The sequence below is a fragment of the Salmo salar genome, chromosome ssa13 (genome assembly GCF_905237065.1).
Source record: "Salmo salar chromosome ssa13, Ssal_v3.1, whole genome shotgun sequence".
NCBI lineage: Eukaryota > Metazoa > Chordata > Actinopteri > Salmoniformes > Salmonidae > Salmo > Salmo salar.
In genome coordinates this window covers 79,443,026-79,466,193 of record NC_059454.1, presented here as the reverse complement: position 1 = coordinate 79,466,193, position 23,168 = coordinate 79,443,026, and the positions used below count along the sequence as shown (strand labels likewise).

At 44.9% G+C, this 23,168-nt stretch overlaps 1 protein-coding gene across 1 annotated transcript in view; it reads right to left on the bottom strand.

Annotated features, from left to right (window-relative positions):
* The window catches only part of LOC106567958 (autism susceptibility gene 2 protein-like), a 491,043-nt gene that overhangs the window by 32,918 nt on the left and 434,957 nt on the right, over positions 1–23,168 (bottom strand). Inside the window, 1 exon segment of the mRNA XM_014137879.2 lies at positions 6,541–6,589. Within this exon segment, the coding sequence (XP_013993354.2) occupies positions 6,541–6,589 (49 nt within the window).

Sequence of the window (23,168 nt, the reverse complement as noted above, 5' to 3'; positions counted from 1 at the left end):
CTAGAGAATTATGTGGTTTGAAAATTGATTAAGCACGTATTTCCCATCTACAGGTCTTGTTGATAAGCTTCATTTGTATTTCAGTTCCCTACAATTACTGTCTCTAAGGTTGTAAAATACATTTATTGCAAAATGTTGCCATGGCTGTTTATCCAAGTACAGAGAGAACAGAGAGAAAAGTACACTTTGTACCAGCGCAAGTATACAGTGTTATAAATCCATTATAGTATCCATATCACAAACAATCTACAAATAAACTCTAGAATCACAGTTTCCTCCGTTCAAGTCCAAAATCCACACTGACTTACAAAGCCAAGCCTAACAACATGCAAATTTGTCATCATCAGCTCCAATATTGTCTTTGTAACCAAACTCCACCAGTTGAGTAGAGAGCTTGGCACTGAAACAGAGACTAATGAGGGTATAGAGAATAGCTGGCTTTCCTTCAACCCCCCCCCCCCCCCACACACACACACATATCTCCCTGGGGCAGGCAGACAGGGGAACACTGAGGGGTTTTAACTTTGATCTCTGGAGTGTGGCCCATTCAAACGTTTGTGTTTGAGAAGGTAGCCTTTAATATGGCCTGTGATGGGTTCCAGGCTCTCTGGTTTAGCGATGGCATGTCGGATATTGGAGTGTTTACACAATCTCCCTGCCTGCCTCCCTCAGTCCCCGCTCTGGTCTGCCTGCTACAGCGGTCCTGGTGGTGCGGAAATAAGTGAATGAAGATGGATGGATTTACTTAAGCCTCTAACCTCGGGACTTTGGGAACAAACTCTCAATGACCTCTTTGTGTCAGGAGAGGGATTGGGGAAGGAGAAGGGCCAGATTGGAGCGCTGTGTGTGTGTGTTTCTACACACCATCACCTTCAGATCTAGTAAATGCTCTACCACTGAAGCCTCTTCACTAACAGGCTCTCAAAGCAGCACATTCATTACACCAGGGTACAAAGCCTGCCTTAAATGGGAGAAATAGTACAATTCTATTCATTTCACTGCTTAATTTGAGTATAAATATAGATATAGTGGTAGATATAGTTAACAGCTCATGATGAGAAAGAAAAAGAGAAGGGAGGGAGAGAGAGCGAGTGAGAGAAATCAGGGGGTGGCCATTGTTTGTGGCAGTGTGTGGCAGTAAATCAGCCTAGTGCTGGCCTTGATTTGTTAACCTTTTGTGTGGCTGTGTATCAGTGGATGGCTGGAGCGGCTCCTTTCACGGCCCTGAAATACAGCCTCTCTTTACCCTGCAGCCACAGGCACGACGAAGGGGAGGAGGGAAGTGGGGCAACATCTACCTCCACACACACAACACAGGATATTGAGCTAACCTATACGTCCATAGGGATAGATTAAAAGTAAAAGTAAATACAGCCAAGGAGAGCTCTTTGGAAGATGGAATAAACCTGGTTTTAGAGACAAATCATCTGTACACTTGGAGATTGGATTCTTCCAATTAAAGCTAATGGATATGTGGATAATATAACGGACCTCTGTGAGCAGTGCTTCACTCACTGTAGTGGCTGTGTAGGTGTGTTTATATAACACTAACAATAACAGTGCTTGTATACTCCAACATTGTTGTCTTTTTTTCTACAGTGTTGCGTCTGGAAGGGACAGCTAGCGTCCTCTGAATGACTTCTCAACCCTACCAGATGAGAACAAGTTGTCCTTGGCCAATGCCGTGCCTCGGAACACACAGAAGACCAATCAGAGGCAGGTCATCTTTCCACTGTGTACCAGGTCAAATTCTGTCCTAATCTCCAAAACCCAAACCCGCACAGAAGGTTGAGGTCAAACGGAGGACATAGCACAGTAAAGCCTGTGGCTGCTGTAGTGTAAACCAATGCTAGTGCTGCTGTGAAAGGCTAACTGACCCTCCTAATCCCCTGCATGGGTCATCATCATCTACACACTGACTGTTGCTCCAGCTCAGCTGTGTAATGGATCCCTAAAGCATCTTTACAACATCTGAGATTATTACAGTAGAAGGAGGCAGCCCACAGCTCATGAGTGATACAGTACAGCCAGAGAGAAAGGAAAGTCAACCTTTCAGTTCCCTCCCACACGAGTAAAACACTCAGAGGCCATTCCGCTGCCTGAAGAGCTCTCCATGACAATCCAGGGAGCTCTTCAAACCGTTATCTGCCACAAAGTTCCCCTCTGCTTTTCTCTCTTTCCCTCGCTTCTTTTTTTCAAAACAATGTCATCAGCGCTGCAAATTACACCTTCACATTTCTCTCGCTCTCTCTCTCTCCCTCTCTCTCTCTCCCTCTCTCTCTCTCCCTCTCTCTCCCCTCCTGAAGGCAGACACACTCGACGACGCACGTCTCGTCTGGCGCTGGCGCCGCTCCCTTGGTCTCGCCATAGCACCTTTTGATTTTCACATTAGCTCCAGTAAAGTGTTGGTGAAATCAGCCATTCAGCTGAAACCCAGAGACAGGAGGGGAGACAGAGCAACCACCCTCTGTCCTAGTATTTACCCCCCCCTACAGACTGAACCTTCTATCATATACAATGAGCCATGGGAAAGACCATTATGTCAAACAGGGGAATTGTTTATGATGAAATGTTATGAAATAACAATGTAATTCATTGGTGGCTAATTTGTAATTATAAAGTATTACTGGCTGAGAAAGAATGACATTGTCTGAGATTCCCTGTATTCCCCTGTATCAAAGCAAGCAAAAGAAAATGCTACTAACGTAAATCAGGAATACACATCATCAAATTTCAACCGTATCATCTGGCATACACAGTAATCAAATTACCAACGCAATGTCACTATATATTTTCTCCCTCTCAGTAACAATGATATAATCCAGTCAGTGTGTGTTTTTGTCTGTGTGGGGTCCTGTGCAATACTGAGTCAGTCTGGACTGAAACAGACCTATGACTCATCATGAACCTTATTTACAGATGACAACCATCACTAGAGCACTCATCACAAATGGTTCTGTCCTGCTGCTTCTAAAAAAACATTTAGCATTAGCTAAACATCATTACCTCATGGGGCCTCATTACCTCATTACCTGCTCGAACAAATCAGCTGTAATCTGTTTAGGCTGTGGTCTCCAATGACATAACTGCGTTCAGGGTTGGGCTGGGCTGTGGGGCCTGACAACATCATAAAGAATGTCAGTGTTACAGTGCTGAAGAGAGATTACACGCGTGGGACTGGACCTTTAATCATTTGATAAATCTATCTACAGAGGCTTTTCTCCTGATATGTTCTCTTATTACAGACAAGGCTTTGACACACTATAATCCTTTCCTGGGCAGCCCGCGCACGCACACAGTCTCACACACACACACACACACACACAGTCTCACACACACACAGTTACACATAGACGCACACACACACACACACACACACACACACACACACACACACACACACACACACACACACACACACACACACACACACACACACACACACACACACACACACACACACACACACAGCTAAACTAGGCCTGGACACCATCATATAGACCTCAACATCAGTTAAGGGTTGGAAACCAACCAGACAGCCTGAAGACTGCATCAAGCTCTTTCAACTGGCCCAGCATATGGCTGGTTTGTCTTTCTAATCTTCTGCAGGAGACTAAATGAATGAGGCTTGCAGGCAGGCTGACACCTGCGGGCGCTTTGACAGGCTCGGTAATTAGATCTAACGTGTAATGATTCTTCCTTAATAAAGGCTGCGCCTAGGAAAATTGAGCCCAGACAGAGGAGAGAGAGGGAGGGAAGGAGGAAGAGAGAGACTGGGGTGAGGGAGGAAGAGAGAGACTGGGGTGAGGGAGGAAGAGAGAGAGAGACTGGGGTGAGGGAGGAAGAGAGAGACTGGGGTGGGGGAGGAAGAGAAAGAGCATCAGAGAGTGGGGGACTATGTGAAGCGAACACAACCGACAATTCCACACAGTGGATATCAGTGGTGAGGCGTGAGGAAGGTGACACGAGGCTGGAAGCAAATCAACATCCAACAACTAAAACACTGAAATCAGTCAGGAGTTGGATTTCTTTGCAAATACGCCAGAGTCAGAGGCAATAAGTAGCCAGTGAGGTGACTGGCTAGCTGTTAGGACTGTGCTGTACTGTACTGTGAGTGGTGCTGCCTGCCAGGCAGGGCAGTCATTGTTGGGAGGTAGAGGCTGCCGAGAAACTGATTAGATGAGACTGACCACCACTGTGAGCTAACAGTCAGTAATCAGACCAGAGAGACACACTCCCATGGTCTCCCACTGTACAATAGAGGGAAATGGTGAACTATGCATCTGGTCTGGAGGTTTGAAACACCACAGGGTGGTCTGTAAGAAACAGGCCAGGGATGTAGCAGCAAGTAGTCTCTTTTTGAGGGTTGTCGTCACCCCTGACTGTCTTACAGACCAGACCATACCTGAGTCAGGCATCAACAGGCCAATCACAACGCTCTGCCAGGTTTCTCCGATCTAGGATTTCTATGAAATGTCAGAAATATATATGATTGTTGTTGATGAGAGACAGCTCCTGATGACTGTGCCAGCCAGACTTCCAGTGTAATTAAAACAATGTATGTTACGTCATTATATGCACAGAATAAATTGAATTCCTATTTTCAAATAATATGCTCTACTCCTCGGCAGACATCTTGTCATTTTAGTTCAATTTGATTTAATCAAGCTTCAGCTGGTTGTCTTTCCTTTATAGTTTCACTAGTCTAGGTGTGTTCATATCACCAAGCAGAGCTATGTGCTCCTCCACAGACAGCAGCAGTGAGGTTGACTTCCTCCTGTCTATGGAAGTGCTGTTGCTGCTACCATCAGTTGACCTCTTTGTTTCCCAGTGCCGTGGCTGGGCCCTCCAAGCCCCTGTTGAACATTAACAACAATAAGCATTTGATGTGTGCCAACAAGAAAGCACAAACCACCAAACAAACAGAGACCTTTTGCACCTGCCCTCGGGGCAAATACTGACATTCTTCTAAGCTTTTCCCTTTTTTCCTGGAGTTGTTTCTTGTCCTGAGGCGGTTGGTCGCTCGGTCGGTGCATCGTAGTATTGGTAGTGGTGGTAATCCCATCGAACAAAAAAACACACCACTCCTTTTATCTCAACACTTCCCTCAATAAAAATACCAATGGCGTCTGTTCTCCTGCACCTGGATTCTTTTACTCACCTTTTGTGATTGCAATAGGAATTAGCATTTGGCAGAGTGGAGCAGGAGGAGGAGGGAACTTGGATGTTAAAAAGAAAGAAAAGGGTCTTATATTTAAATGGAAATAGGGGCCAAGAGAGTGGACTGCCTATTATCCACCAGGGAGGGAGAGAGTGCATTTGTGTACTGTTTCCCCCTTTCACTGAGGGGTAAAGAGGGCGGCCCGTGTTGATTTAAGACGCACAAAGGGGGTCTTAGTCCCTTCAAGGGAACCAAATCTCCTCACAGAGAGGTGCCTTCAAAAGGAAGCCTCCCTGTCAAGCATGGCCATTGAGCCCCCGATGGACGCCGCAAATCAAGCCCTGGAGGTAATCAAAGGCCAGAATGTGGGAAATGTGTTTGGGGTCCTAGGACTCTGCATAGAGCACAGTGCAGGAAGAAAGAGGGAGAGGAGGGAAACAACAACCTATCTGCACCAATCAGCACCTCTTTCTCCTGCTCTCTGAAAGGGTCATAACCCCTGTTCCTCCAGCCCCTCCTCTCCCCTAACACTCCCCCCTCCACCCCCATCAAAGCCTATAGTAACCCACCATTACAGAGGAATGTCCATTCAACACATTATCTGAACGTAGAAAATGGGACTAGCTGCTTTTAACAGCAAATTAGTGACGTGATAATGAGGTCATAAACAGATGCCAGGCCCTCCTTCTGACTTCATTTCCTACTGAATTAGCACTTCCTGGTTCCTCCTCCTCTGGCTCCTATACAATACAACACTAACCCTCCTCCTGGCATGTTAACTAACTAATACTGCTTCTCAATGCTCTGTGATATGGGACGTTAAATGTACCTCAATGATTATTACTCTGTGTTTTTGTCTTCCAGAATTCTCATTTATGCTTCAAAATAGATTTTTGTGTTTATTATTTCATTTTCAATGTATTTCCCTTTAAAAGGACTAGTAAAATATATTTTGGCATATCAAAACTCTGCATGGTGTTTATTTGAGTGAGTAACTAATATGGATTTTCTCATTCATCACACTGTATCCAATTCGATTCCATTTAATAGACCACCCTAAATGGATTTTCAGTCACGTCTAGACGTGAGTGAACACAGATTGATATTTCACACCTGTGTTACACAGAGCTGCACTGCAAATGGAAGCTTTTTTTTGCCTGAAATGCATTACCAAGCTCTGGTTCTGTTGGATATACAAATAGACTGCAAAGACATGCCTCTCTCGGCTCTCATACACTGAGCCAATGCAGAATTACAATGACCAGCCAATGTCCTAATAATAATAAACAATGAAACTGAATACACATTATGATTCTGTCATATGAAAATTATTTTGCCATTATATAAAATTGCAACATAAAACACATAAGAACTCATACCTTTAACTGCAGCAGTGCTGAAGAATTTCTCTGAGCTGGCATCAGAGCCCTGTGTGAGAGAAAGACGATATCATCAGCACATCTTCTTAAACATGTGGGCTTCATAGTCAAAGACCCAACAGGCCATACGTACCATCCATCTAACGGGAGCAAAACATTCCGCACTGCACATCACGGCCACTTGATGGCACTGTTGGTCCATGACACAACAGCACATTTCATCTCGAGCCCGGTGTGGCAGGGCGTACATTAACATTGCTAGGTTATTGTGCAAACATTCAGTGCTAAGAATTTACACAGTATTAGACAATTAAAGTGTTTTTAGGTGACAATGTGCTGTCGAAGAGGCGTTGGCTAATTCAGTCCCACGAATAAGGTGAAAGACCGACTTGTTACAATCCCTACGAATGTATGCGTGCCATGGATGAGTCTACTAGGGAATAATAGATTGAACGCACTAGTTTTAAATGTCACTTTCATAGCGTTTTCACTTTTTGTCGCAGAGAAGTATAAAACCAGATGACAGTAGACTATTGAAAGATGCTCGTTTATATATTAGATATTAGTCGCGGGACGTGAATTTGACAATGAGCCTAATTCAAAACAACTCAGAAGACATTATCACAGAAAATGAAGACTCCACCGCTTGTCTGCAAATGGACAGTGGCACGGGCTCCGTAACTGAATGACAATTGCACAAATGTCACATATATCACATTGGCTAAAGCCTATCAATTATTTTCTATACAAACATGATACGCCCCTGCTGAAGCCAGAAAACATTTAAATATTAATTTGCTTAGGGTGCAGTACATTCCATGGTAAGAGATAGGCATTTCAGTATATCTATTCATCCGAATTAAAATGTGTAGGTGCATGGAAAGCAGAAAGAGGTTTTGCCATTCCATAAAATATAATTCTATCTCGTAATTCCAAAAACTAAAACGAGAGTAGCATATCAAAGAGTATGACGGCAGATTGAAATAGACAGACTTGATTGAAGCACATTCAGTTCGGATATTTCCCTTTTGCACACAGCAAATATACAGATAGACACCATTCAAATACTAACGGTAAAAACGGCCTTTTTCACATAGGAATATTACACATTTGCGTTATTATAAATATGTTTATTAGTAGCCTATAAAACGAAATGCTGCAATAGCCACACAGATCTTACACATTTTATTCTGTTCAATAAAATCTATTGATAATACACAGTATTCGTCGTTAATATACATAAACTAATAACCAAACAGGCAAATTCATAATAAGGTAGACTACGTGAATAAAGAAACGCGACGCGCATACCTTTGATGTGGCGAAACTGGCAAGAAGGAAAATAACAAGTCAAATATATGACTTTCGTGGTCTAGAAAATACGGCCCCGTTTTACATTCTGCTCGTCGAATAATGTAATCCACAAACAGGCGGCGAATTCAACTCCGTTTTAATTGATGACAGCCATGCGAAAAGAGAAGCCCTTTCCAAGACAATTCCAACGAGAGACGAGAAGCGCTTAAAAAGCTACCGTTCCTCTCGGACAAAGGAAGACGTGTCTTGCCAGCAAAAGCATCAGCAACAACTCTGGGTCGCTAAATCCCGTTAAGTGCGTTTCGTGTCCAGTTCAGGGTGGAATACAAATCTATTTCGCAATATTCTTGTATTGAAAATATCCGAGATTCGAATAGACAGGATCCTTGGGAGAATGTGTATCTGGACGTGTAAAGAGGCTGCGTCCACAGACACCACAAGAGAGTCGACAGCTCGCTCCTACAGAGCAAAAAAATCCAACAAAGCGCAGACCAATTTCCTCTGTTGCGAAAGAGGGAGACAAAATCACACTTAGAATCACCTTGAGCCAAAAGGGGACTCCACATTCATTATATGTTCAGCTGGTAAAAGCGTATGTCCTGTGGTAGCTAACGGTTCCGTCGCCGACAGAGCCTCTCCTCATCCGCTCCAAGCATCAGACAAACTCCCATTCATCCAACGGCTGCCTCAGCGATCCTCGCTCAACGATCGGGTCCTCCCACTTCCTGATTCTAACCTGACTTGGGTTCGACTTCTCTCCCGAACACAAACACACGTGTGTTTTCTGCTTCCGAGTGTCCGAATACTGTTCCAAAGACCGCGCGCTGCTCGGGACAGTCGTGCGTATTTGCGTAAATGGAGCTCAGAGAAACTGCTTGGCATTTCCAGAACGAGAGAGGGAGAGAAAGCAAGAGGCGGGAGGGAAGGGGGAGGGCCTGAGACTAGAATGATATTCTTTCACTGTCAACAGTGTGAGATGATGTCAGCGGCTAATGAATTTCCCAGTAGGGTGCTGCAACCGTGAGGGGAGGAAAACAAAACACTCTTTATAAGCAGCAGTGCACCTCCTCAGAGCTCACAGCCGTTCTCTTCCTGTTGGAATAACCACCACTCTACTGTCCTGGAGGAGATTACATACCCACACCAGCTACTGGGCCAACCATGGTGAAAGACAGGGATCCATCCATGCTCACCTATGGTGCCCACTTAATCAGACCTGATCCAGGGCTCAAACGCAGACATTGACAAGTGATTTTCTCATGTTCAAACCATCTGTATTTGTAAGAGGATCACCAGCTTTAGCATTCTCCCTATTATTAAGCAAATTTCTGATGGGACTATTTGCTTGGAAGGCGAAAGAGAGAGCGAGAGAAAGCACCCCTCGTCTTATCTGATCCATCTCACTAATCTGGCGGACTATGGACACTCCAGACCAAAACAATCCTGCAATCTTCAACTAATGCTGGACGTTCCTGGAAAATCCCTTTAATCGCACGTTCCCGTGTCCTAGCCTCGGCTAATCAGCATTAACCCACTGTCTGGGAGGTCAATGGATCAACAATGGAGTCACATTGGAGGGAGGATGGGATCTCTTTCTCTCTCCCTACAGCACCCAGCCCCCACAGAGCAGAAAACAGACTTAACTCATTGCTGCAGGGTGCTAATCCATCCCTCTACCCTACTGTATGTGCTGGAGAAAGAAGGAGTGGGAGAAAGAGAAAGATAGCGACAGACAGACGCAGACAGAGAGAGGGAAAGAATGGCCGAGTGTTATAACCCTGTGCTCCTAGTGCTCTATATACAAGGACATTGGATGTCATGGCCAGATAGATGACTGTCAGCAGGGAGACGTGGCTGGCTGAGGCCCCAGGAGACCATTCAAAGCCATACTGCCGGGCCCCCAGGCCCCAGAGAGCTAAACCTCATCCCACAATGGTCCCGCGAAGAACACAGCTCTCCATTACAAAGTGTTCATTGGGTTAGGGGCTCACCTTGATCTCCAATATAAAGTGTGCAATGGGTTAGGGGCCCCATCTTGATCGTCAGTGGGCCCATGTCTAATATATGATGAAGCCATGTTGACAAATGTCTGCTTTGAACATCAAGCAGCTTCTATATTGGGAAGAAGAAAATGAAAAAAAAATGTAAGTGCCCGTGTCCTAATACCCATACTTGCGTCCTAAAGAGTAGGCTGTTTGAGTATACGAAAAAAGAAAGTTGAATAGTATGCAACATTTAGGAAATCGAGTATAGTTTAAATGCCCGGATGTCATACTCATTTCGGCTTTGACAACAACTGATCAATTATATATGGGGATGCACTACCAAAATCAACGAATAGCGGGAAACTGCAATCAAGCATGACACATTCTCAGTATGTGAAAATAGAATGTTTAATAGTATGCAACATCTTGAAAATCAAGTATGGTTTAAATGCCAGGATGTTATACTAATTTCGACTCTTCATCTAGTAGAATTCAATGCACACTTTTCCACGATGCATTGGAAGAGGTGGGCTGCGAGTGACAGGTCCTAGTTCTCTTCAAGTAGCCAAACAACAAAACAAGTCTTTTTTTTTTACACAAAGTGTATTTCTGTTTTCTCACTGAAGTGTTTCTTGTTCTCTTGGCCTTCGTCAGAACTTTTAACCTAATTACTAAACCATCTTTTGATTTCTGTGTTGGCATCGAGAACTTGGGATGTGGCTGAGTTATTGATGTCATGTTAATCAGGCCTTTTGATTTACACATATGGATTGTAGGCTAAGTAGGCTAGGCTACCTATTTAATTATTAAAATGTATGGATCAAGCCTTAGCAGTCACTCTGATCTTGTTCCCAATGATCAGTGCTTTCGTGTATTATGTTGCTGTCCAGCGGTTCTGAATTTGCGATGCATGGACTGTCCATGTGCCTTTTGATTTGAACAGTTTTGGTGTGTGTACTAGGATATTTGATTTAATGTATATACAGTACCAGTTTTATGTTTGGACACACCTACTCATTCAAGAGTTTTTCTTTATTTTTGCTATTTTCTACATTGTATAATAACATTTTATAAAAATAAAATGAAATAACACATGAAATCATGTAGCAACCCAAAAACTTTTAAACAAATTTAAATATATTTTATATTTGAAATTCTTCAAAGTAGCCACCCTTTGCCTTGATGACAACTTTGCACACTCTTGGCTTTCTCTCAACCAGCTTCATGAGGTCGTTACCTGGAATGCTTTATAGTATGCAACAATGAGTAAAAGCATGCAGTTTAGCTTATTCCAAATGCTAAAAACAACTGGACAAATTATGTTTCAAATTAGTTATAGTACTGGGTAGTTACATATTATTACATAGTAATTGCAAGACATTCCAAGTAACTAGATGGCATCGTGCTGTTTTGTTGATAAAACGAAGATGTGTATGATGCACTGAATATTTATACTACTTTCTGCAACCAACAAACATGGCTGCCTGTTGTTGCACCGGTTTAGGAACAGAAGCCATTGTCCTTAACAGTCATTATCAAATGTATTTATTTATTTTTGTTATTACCCCTTTTTCTCCCCAAATTTGTGGTATCCAAGAGAGGCGAAGGTCGAGAGCTGTGTGTCCTTTGAAACACAACCCAACCAAGCCGCACTGCTTCTTGACACAATGCCCACTTAACCCCGAAGCCAGCCACTCCAATGTGTCGGAGGAAACACCATACACCTGGCGACCGTGTCAGCGTGCACTGCGCCCGGGCCCGCCACAGGAGTCGCTAGTGCGTGATGGGACAAGGACATCCCTGCCGGTCAAACCCTCCCCTAACCCGGACGACGCTGGGCCAATTGTGCGCCGCCCCATGGGTCTCCTGGTCGCGGCCGGCTGCGACAGAGCCTGGACTCCAACCCAGAATCTCTAGTGGCAGAGCCTTAGACCACTGCACCACTCGGGAGGCCTCATTATCAAATTTATGAGAAACCTCAGGTCTGTGATTACAGCTCAACCACCAGACAATCTACATCCGGATCTCTCACTGCACATTCTTTTTTAATTCAAATGAAACGCTGACAGAGACGAACAGAAACGAGAAAAAAAGCTGTGCATGCTGTAATACCGCAGCCAAGAAAAGAATATAAAGTGGCACTTTTCTATGGAAAAGCACTTGATGCCGTTGCCAGAGACTGGAGATCAAATATAACGTCTGGAGTTATGTTATGTATGCCAGTAATTGGTGTCTGTGCCTGTAAATTCTGTCTATACACCATCAGCCCTTTCTCTCCGCTAAAAATGTTTAATCATAATTCAATTTTTTGGGGCCGTGATCCTTCGCATCAAAGCATCCAGAAGAGAATTTTTCCAACCTCCGCAATGGCGGTTTAATTTTACAGGAACTCTTTTTTTTCCTAGATTGCAATCACAGGAGACCGGCTCTCTTTTTCATGAACCTTCCTGCCATTACGGAAAAACCTCCCCTCATTTAAAATATTACCGACAAGTGTAACGAGTGTAATACGTTAAAAGCTCTTATATAGGGCTCAAGATTTCCCGGGGTGGATGAGGAGGATGAGGTGAGGCAATAAAAGGAAACGTGTCTTGACAAAATTGTAGAAATGTTCTGAGGAGAATAGCAGCTTTCTCCTGAGATAGATAGATATAGAGAGGTTCCAGGCAGGTTGACATGGAACAAGCAGTTAACAATGGCCGGGCTGTGAAGATGAAGAACCGTCGGGGAGAAGAATCAGGTATACAGTTTAATGGCTGTGATAGAAAACTGAGGATGGATCAACAACATTCTCGTTACTCCACAATACTAACCTAATTGACAGAGTGAAAAGAAGGAAGATTGTACAGAATAAAAATATTCCAAAACATGTTTCCTAATTGCAACAAGGCTCTAAAAAAATATTGTCAAAAATGTGTCAAATCAATTAACTTTTTGTCCTGAATACAAAGTGTTATGTGTTGTATTGGATTTGCTCCAAACATTACTGAGTACCACTCTTCATATTTTCAAGCATAGTGGTGGCTGCATCATGTTATGTGTATGCTTGTAATTGTTCAGGACTGGGGAGTTTTTTAGGATAAAAAGAAGCAGAATTGAGCTAAACACAAACTAAATCCTAGAAGAAAACCTGGTTCAGTCGGTATCCACCAGACACTGGGAGATTAATTAAACTTCAAATTCAGCAGGACAATAACCTAAAACACAAGGCCAAATCTACACTGGAGTTGCTTACCAAGAAGACAGGAATGTTCTTGAGTGGTCGAGTTAGAGTTTAACTTAAATCTGCTGGAAAATCTATGGAAAGACCTGAAAATGGTTGTCAAGTAATTATCAACAACCAATTTGACAGAGCTTGAAGAATTTTGAAAAGAATAATAGGCAAATATTTCTCTTAGAGACTTACCCAGAAAGACTCACAGCTGTAGTCGCTGCCAAAGGTGATTCTCACATGTATTGACTCAGGGGGTTGAATACTAATCTAATCAAGATATATTACTGTTTTATTTTTCAAAAATGTTTTCTAAATGTTATAATTTTGAATCCACTTTGACATACCAGAGTATTTTTTGTAGATCGTTGACAAAAAAATGACAATTCAAACAATTTTAATCTCACTGTAACAAAATGTGGAAAAAGTCAAGGGGTGTGAATACTTTCCGAAGGCACTACATGTATTTCGTAGACATGATGTTTACTATGGGTAGTTTAGAAGTCTACTATGGACAGTGTGGATTGCCAGAGGGTATGGAGAGAAGTGGCAAGGACACAGGTTTTAATAAGCACATGCTTATTAAACACTTAAAAAATACATACATTATTTGCACCATTCTCAATAAGATTCATGGCCTGATATTCTATCTGACTGTAAAATAGGTAGACTACCCCTATATGCCATGGAACATCCTATAATCAAATACATGCACAAATACACACAAAGACACACACCAAAATCAAAATCATCTACCATCTCTTTTCTGTGCCTTTTGAAAGCGAGGTGAGGATGCTTTTTACAGTCATTACATCCAGCCTTATCTCAGTGAGCCTGAGCCTGCACTAGGCTGCCATTGACAACTGCTTCTAATCTCACCCCCTCCCGACAAGCAGCTCTGAAAGCGACAGCGCCTTTCTTCCCAATTCCTCAGACACGTAGCCAGACATATATTCATCTGTCACTCATTGCCTGTATTAATGGGGAGATGACACACACACACACACACACACACACACGGCAAAAAGATGAGCCATATTTCACACATCTTTCACACTGATTTAAACCTGCCTTTATCACACAAGAGGGATTGGTAGTTTTTGAATATTAAGGCAGACACAAGACAGAGGGAGGGAAGCATCTGTCTGATATAGCCTACTAGGACAACGGGAATTGAAAAGTAGCAGATCGTTTTTCCCCTACGGTAATATGTTTCCTTGAGCTAAGAGATATGAAACTCACATCATATGTCACTAAGTGAAGCATAAAGTATTTCTTCCTGGTGTTCGACCTATAAAGTAAAAAGCCTATAGAGCAACTGGTGTAATCTGGTCTGCTATCTCTCCCAGTCTGCTTTCAGGAACCAGGCCGGGCCGTCGGTTGGACCACTAGGCGAATGGGGATGGATAATGTTAGACCTTATCTCCATCTAGGAGGTCAATAATCACTGAGAGTTGACATAGCAGTATATAAGCACTGGTCTGTTAGCATGAGCAGAGCCACTCTACTGCCTGGCCCTCGAGCCATCAGTCCTCTGTCCCCTTCTCAGGGACTCTGCTTTCAAAACAAACCAGGACAAGGAAATTGGTTTAGGCTAACCTTCCCTCCTCAAACGCTTGGGTTACATCCTTAATGCATTTTTTGCCTTTTTTCCCAGTCGGAGTAGAAACGGGAACGGGAGGGAGGCCCTTTTGTCACAATTCTAGACATGCCACAGAGCGTCGGCTGCCATGCCGCAGGTAATTTCAGGCCAGTCAATCCCTCCCTCCCCATCAAGCAGACCAACACTGAGTACCACTCTACTGCAGTGATGCACAAACACACACACAAACACATTTGTACATGTATACACACACTCGTATACACTCGGTGGCCAGTTTATTAGGTACACCCATCTAGTAGGGGGTCGTACCCACCTTTGCCTCCAGAACAGCCTGAATTATTCGGGGCATGGCATTCAATCGTGGCTTAATTGGTATCAAGGGACATAACGTGTGCCAGGGAAACATTCCCCACACCAGTACCCCACTGCCACAGCCTGTACCGTTGACACCAGACAGGATGGGTCCATGGACTCATGCTGCTTACACCAAATCCTGACTCTGCCATCAGCATGGCACAACAAGAACCGGGCTTCATCGGACCAGACAATGTTTTTCCACTCCTCGATTGTCCAGTATTGATGATTGAGTGCCCACTGGAGTCGCTTCTTCTTGTTTTTAGCTGATGGGAGTGGAACCCGTTGTGGTCGTCTCCTCTAATAGCCCATCCATGACAAGGATTGACGAGTTGTGCGTTCCGAGATGCCATTCTACACACCACTGTTGTACTATGCTGTTATTTGCCTGTTTGTGGCCCGCCTGTTAGCTTGCACGATTTTTACCATTTTCCTTCAATCTCTCTCATCAACGAGCTGTTTTTGTCCACAGGACTGCCTCTGACTGGATATTTTTTCTTTGTCGCACCAATCTCTGTAAACCCTAGACACTCGTGCGTGAAAATCCCAGGAGAGTGATCTTTTCTGAGATACTGTATCCGACGCACCAAGCACAGACGATCATACCACGCTCAAAGTCGCTTAGGTCACTCATTTTGCCCATTCTAACGTTCAATCGAACAGTAACTGAATGTCTCGATGCCAGTCTGCCTTCTTTATATAACAAGCCATGGCCACGTGACTCACTGTCTGTAGGAGAGATACATTTTTTTGTGAATAGGGTGGTGTAGCTAATAAACCAGCGACTGAGTGTACGTACACAAAGATATATGGAAAATACACACACAGGTAGGCTTGGGCGGCATCCAGATTGCCATACCTTCATACCGATCTTGTGCCATATCGGGATATTCAATAATACCGGCACTGAACACAAGGGTCACTATTGATTTTGGAAGAAGCTAACCACAAATGCACAACTGCAGAGCATTTAGCACCTTTTAGACAGTTAACTTAATAGTTATAAGATATCTAGCTGGCAAACATTTAGTTGTGACCATAATGTAATTAGATCACCTGGCGCATGCTGCACAACAGTGAGCGACTCACAAGACTCCGGTCTCTCGTCGTTGTGTGCTACAAACACCACGTGACTGGGTACTACCGGAAAAATGATGTGACAGGTGAAATGAAGAATGCAATCGTCTTTATCTCCTAACATATTGCACAAGATGACCGCAGGTATTTACTTAAAAAGTAGCTAGAAATATTCACATTTATAAAATAACTTCAAAGAAATAGTTTATACGGTATTGACGGTATTGAAAAACCATCCTGTGGCTATTTCCAAATACCCGGTATACTGTACATACGTTATACCGGCCAAGCCTACACACAGGACTGTGTTGTTAATGTTTCCTTGCGTTGGTAAGGGGTTAGAGATCTCTCATCTGCTCACTGTCATGGCTGACAAACTGTAAATGCCATGAGAACTACAATATAGCATGCAAATGTTGGCAAAACAACTGCTTACCCTTCTGATCAAATAATTTCAAATGAAGCTGGTCCAGATACTGGTTTGATCTGGTTTGCAGTGATATTGAGGTTGGCTTTCATGAGGATCCCCTGTTAAAAACCAGGCGATAGCTTTCAGCTGTTTACGATGGAAAATAAGGGAAATCCTCTCAATATTCCAACCTGATTCCAGTTCTCTCAGAAGTCTTGCAGTGGAGCCATGCACCCCAGACAAACCCCTAAATAAAAACTCTGAATATCAAACCCTAGCTTTAATTGTTCTCACTAATAATCTCCATAGTCACGGAGGCACGACAGACATCAGCAATGACTTAATTCCAACCCAGAGCTACTTTGGCTGGGATTATATTTTTCCTTTTGTTACTTTCTTGTGCACCACACTGGGAGTGAGGAGAGATGGGGAGAGAAATAAGAGGGAGAGAAACAGGAGGAGGAGAGAGTGACAGGGAGAAGAGAGACAGGGAGATTAGAGAGCCAGACAGCCAGGGGGAGGGGAAATCGAGGGGGGAGAGAAATTGCCCCGCTGCGTCTTTAAGAGGAATCACGTCAGGAAAGCACTGAGGAAATCACCAGGAAGGCCTGTATTAAAATGTGTCTGACCCCTGATGGACTCCAAACTGCAGCCCAGAGCAATCTGCCTGCCTGCCCGGCTGGAGAAATATGGTCAGAGAATTGTGCCACTGAAACGCTCCATCAAGACCATTCTGTCAGGTACGCACTGAGACAGACCACAGCCCAAACCTCTCCTCCCTTCCTCTCTCTCTCCCTCCCTCCTTTCCTCCTCCACTCTAGGGTCGTGTTGAACTGCGCCAGAGTGGGGTCTAATGATAGTCTCTCTAGTCTAGGGGGACATAAGATGGGCCCAGACTTCAAAAGCCAGCAGGGTGACAGACAGCAGGGAAGTCTCTCTCTCCCTCTTCCTCCCCCCCCCCGTCTCAACCCAGGCCCACTGGCCCAGGAGGGGTTTCTAATTGCATTTCACAAGGACTGAACTAAATAAGGGCCTTGTTCTGCCTACAGTAGCCACCCTGCTGGGCGGTGGAGAGACGGGAGGAGGGAGGAGGATGGGTGGGGGTGAAGGGAGAGATTTGAGCCTTCTCTGTGTGTGACAGAAAGCTTTAACATGTCAAGCTCCACAGAGAGAGGGGTAGGATAGCCGCTCCACCCCAACTTCCCCTACGGTAATGGTAGAGCATAGGAGACTGAACAAGAGAAAGAATGTGTGTGTGTTTGAGAAGGTTAGAGAAAAGCGGGAGAGATTTAATCCGCAAAATGCCCCATCCCCTTGTGGCAGGCAGACAGGCAGTTCCCCTGCCAGAGCCCCTGGTTGTGACCTACATGGTGTTTGTGGGCAGGGACTAGGGAGGATGGTGGGGTGTTTGTGGGCAGGGATTAGGGAGGATAGTGGGGTGTTTGTGGGCAGGGACTAGGGAGGATAGTGGGGTGTTTGTGGGGCAGGGACTAGGGAGGATAGTGGGGTGTTTGTGGGCAGGGACTAGGGAGGATGGTGGGGTGTTTGTGGGCAGGGAGGGTAGGGCCATAGGAGGTCTGTGGACAAGCAGGGAGCCTCCACTCCACTTTGAAGCTCTCTCCATTTCAATATTTCATGAGCCTCATCTCATCTCCAGCTCCTCTCATCGGATGTGTGCTTTTAGCTAGACAGTGAGCAGCGATCGTATACCCCATCACAGTACCATAGATCTGAGGAAACAGAAACACTCTGTTTCTGCTCTGTGTACCCAGTCAGTCTCTGGGCTTTGGGCTTTTGCATATCTAAGGGACGATCTCGTTAAATGCTTGTAGCAATTACAACAATTAGAGATAAGCTAAGTGTGTCAAAGCCCTGGCGGAGACAACACCATGTTTACAATGATTAACATGCAGTGTTATCGGTGGGGATGGTAATCAGGCAGCCAGCTAGAGCCTGACGCTCCACAAAATCACAGGGGCTTTATCTGTCACTATCAATGTGAGGGCAGGCGTGAGGCAAGCTGCAGGAAACGCAAACATGGTGGGAAATAAATGGCGGCCATACTTGTCAGCATTGTCACGTGTACAGCTGGTTTCAAATGATGCCATTTCCTCATTCAAGTTAATTCAAAGTTCACCAGGTACAGTATAATGGCTTGGTCAGGTCACATGGTCAGGAAAACTACTGGCCCTAATGATGGAGTATTCTGCACGTAATAAGATATCATGTAATAAATATGTAAAAGCACTGTAATAAGACTTAATATTAAAATACAACTGATCCGCATTTCTATCAAGCACTATCAATGGGGTCAATGGGAGTGTGTGTGGCGTCTGCCAGTACATTTCCATGAGGGTGCATCGTGTTGGCACTCTGGCCTCTCCAGCCCTCTCCATGTCCTCCGCTGTGACCGTGACATAAGGTCTGGTTGTCTGGGGCTCTGGGCTGTAATAGAGATGCCTTTGAGAGGGGCCTCCATCTGGCAGACCGCGGGCCCTGTGGGCCGGGCAGGCCTGCATTCCATGCTATCCTCCACAAATTCACACCATGCCAGCCGGAGACCTAAATGTCCACATTGTGAGTCTGAGACCCACTCACTGCCTGAGAGAGAGGCTGAGAGAGAGGCTGAGAGAGAGGCTGAGAGAGACAGGACATTCACCACGTTGGGGTTATTTGAGTGAAGGATCCCAAAGCACAGACGTACTCAGTGTGTTCTCTTCTCTCTGCTCTCTCATAGTGTGTGTGTCTGTGTCTATGTCTGTTAGTTTTGTATAAGTGTGTATGTTTTTTTAGCGTTCATTGTGTTGAATGAGAGTCTGTTTATGTCCTGTTTTGCATTTGAAAGTAACCGTGGAGAGGAGTGGGCATAGGAGAGGATGTGTGTGAATTTGAGAGCATGTATTAGTGTTTGCCAGCCAGTCTGCCTAGCTTTTTTTGTGTTTGTGTGTGTGCTTTCCTATGTCTGTCTGTTAAGGTCCAGATCTCAGTAGGGCTGGGCCGCGGGCTGGCACAGAGCACGAAGAGCCAAGTGGCACATCATTTAGCACTAAGTCCAATCATCAGTGGCTGTCTCAGCTGGGCTTAGCATGCGCTCTGCTTACTAACATGGCCTCAACAAGAGGATCTGGGACTGCTGCTGCACGCGCCTGGCCCAACTCAGACAGACAGGGTCTGTAAGAGGATTTCACACTGGCAAACAGGGACAGCCTGCGCTGCTCCCTCCGCTCACCCAGAGAGAGACCAGACAGCTGCACCTCCACACATCGCTGTGGATGCATGCACGCACGCGCACACACACACACACTGGCTATCCCCCCAAATCCCTGCATCGGGGGACAATATCAATTGAGCGAGCTCAGGGATAATCCTTCCAGGAAACCTGATAAAGCAGCTGGGTCGGAGTGCCAGGCCGATTTGACGGTGGCTAAGACACAGAGAGACACAGAGGAGACTAGCAAGCCCGCCGTGGAGCTGGCTGGGTGGACCAACAATAATATCATACGATGTTCCATCATGCAATAACGCGCAGGGAGATTTGATGGGTTCTCTAACCTCAAATGCTCCACTCACAGGGTTAGGACAACATGAAAGATAAACATTGTACAGCAGCATCTGAAAGACAGAAAGTGAATGATGTTTTTCCTGGAGCACTACTTGGCTTGCATGACGATACTGCTATTACTGAGGATATCACATGAGAACATAAATATGAAAAATACCAAATATTTTGGACTCCAAGATTTAAGAGAAGACTGGTGGTTATAAGAGACAGTATAAATCAATGCGAGAATTCTTCTGATGCACACAGTACGTGTTGCTATGACATAAAGGCCCAGTTTACAGCAGGCACACACACACACACACACACACACACACACACACACACACACACACACACACACACACACACACACACACACACACACACACACACACACACACACACACACACACACACACACACACACACACACACACACACACACACACAGGAGAAAACGGCCCTGGTCCACTGGGAGATACAGAGCAGTAGGGGGAGACAGGAAGAGAGGAAGGGGAAACAGGCCGGGGCATTTCAACACACAGATGAAGACATCCCTGTGCAGCAGCAGTAGTTTAAAGCTGGTGCAACAGCACAACAAGGTCTCTGGGGTGTTCCATCCTCTCTCTGTCGCTGTTGAGTTCCTCCTGTGACACGGAGGTAAACAGTTTGTTGTGGGAACAGCTTTGGATTCTCCTCAATAAAGGCGCATAGACAATGCAATCAGCCACAGGGTGCTCGGAGATCCAAACCAGCCAGGGAGTTAGCAACGTTAGAGCCCGTTTAATTGAGTCTGTTCACAGATGCCGCCTCTGGCATGGTTCTGGGAGAGGGAGAAAGGGGTCTTACACACACGCACACATGTACGCGCACACACATCTTTGTGGTCTTCTCTGGCGTGGACTGATTAGTGTGCTCTGATGACCACATTGTGGTGTGACGGAGGAATGCTGTTGGCTACCCTTCAGGAAGTCTTTTGTGGACTGGACCAATGGAGAGGGAGCCTGCCAACTCCCACCCAGGCCTAATGATACAGTATTGGATTAGAATAAGGGCTCTCAGTCACGCTCTGTTGGAGCTTGAACTATGACCTCAGTGATGCAGAGTGTACCGTACAGCTATCTTTGACTCATGCTGTGGTTCAACTAATGCTTTTGTGGGTACAGTACAGTAGCACCTGACACTGCTAATGAATTTGCTTATAAAGCTGCACACACACACACGCACACACACACACACACACACACACACACACACACACACACACACACACACACACACACACACACACACACACACACACACTTACTGCTAGACGGGTGAGGTGACTGAGGTGACTGAGGTGACTGAGGAGACTGAGGTGACTGAGGTGACTGGAGGTGACTGAGGTGACTGAGGTGTCTGAGGTGACTGGAGGTGACTGAGGTGACTGAGGTGACTGGAGGTGACTGAGGTGACTGAGGTGTCTGAGGTGACTGAGGTGACTGAGGAGACTGAGGTGACTGAGGTGACTGAGGTGACTGAGGTGACTGAGGTGACTGAGGTGACTGAGGTGACTGGAGGTGACTGAGGTGACTGAGGTGTCTGAGGTGACTGGAGGTGACTGAGGTGACTGAGGTGACTGGAGGTGACTGAGGTGACTGAGGTGACTGGAGGTGACTGAGGTGTCTGAGGTGACTGGAGGTGACTGAGGTGACTGAGGTGACTGAGGTGTCTGAGGTGACTGGAGGTGACTGAGGTGACTGAGGAGTCTGAGGTGACTGAGGTGACTGAGGTGACTGAGGTGTCTGAGGTGACTGGAGGTGACTGAGGTGACTGAGGTGACTGGAGGTGACTGAGGTGACTGAGGTGTCTGAGGTGACTGGAGGTGACTGAGGTGACTGAGGAGACTGAGGTGACTGAGGTGACTGAGGTGACTGAGGTGTCTGAGGTGACTGGAGGTGACTGAGGTGACTGAGGTGACTGGAGGTGACTGAGGTGACTGAGGAGACTGAGGAGACTGAGGTGACTGAGGAGACTGAGGTGACTGAGGTGACTGAGGTGACTGAGGTGTCTGAGGTGACTGGAGGTGACTGAGGTGACTGAGGAGACTGAGGTGACTGAGGTGACTGAGGTGTCAAAACAACGTCTTGGTTTCTCTCCACTTTGCCACTGGAGTGTTGCTTTGTTCCTCTAATCCAGAGAAGTATCCTATCTGGTTTGCTCTGCATATCCCTGATGCATTTTTCACCAGTTACTTCTAGAAAACACTGTGTTCCCCGGCATTAAAAAGCAATTTAGCCCTCGTAGGATTAAAAGCTCATGTTAAATTGAAGGCTACACTTGGCATGGGCATGAAAAATGTAGCAGGTTCTTATATTTACCAAGGCTGAGGCTGAGCGCTGCACACACAGCATTTAAAAGACAACATGGATTATTTTATCTGACTACAGGAGAGCTGAGGTTGGATGCCTGATGCCTCACTTAGGAATAAACCTTTACATGCTTTTACAAACATTACCTCCAGCCAAACATAGGTTATGTAACAGGTGTATTTTACAAACATTACCTCCAGCCAAACATAGGTTATGTAACAGGTGTCTTTTACAAACATTACCTCCAGCCAAACATAGGTTATGTAACAGGTGTATTTTACAAACATTACCTCCAGCCAAACATAGGTTATGTAACAGGTGTATTTTACAAACATTACCTCCAGCCAAACATAGGTTATGTAACAGGTGTATTTTACAAACATTACCTCCAGCCAAACATAGGTTATGTAACAGGTGTATTTTTACAGGTTCTCTCTTAAAATCCCACGAGTAAATTATTCATATACAGTACATTGCGGTGTACAATTATCCATCATTTATTTTTTATCTGAATTTTATTTATTTTATTTGATCTTTTTCCAAATATTTTCATGATTTGCCCCTGAAAAAAAGTGCCTTCGTCCCTCCGTCAGTGTTGTCTCTGTACAATACATCACATCCATATTCCTCCATTACATCTATAATCATCTACAAATAGAGATTTTAGCCAAAAAGAGTGTACAAAGCTTTGGACTAGGAGACCATTCATGCTCATATACAAATCAGAAAAATAGCCACTGAATGCATCATCCATGGGATGCCTCTTACTGTCAATTCAAT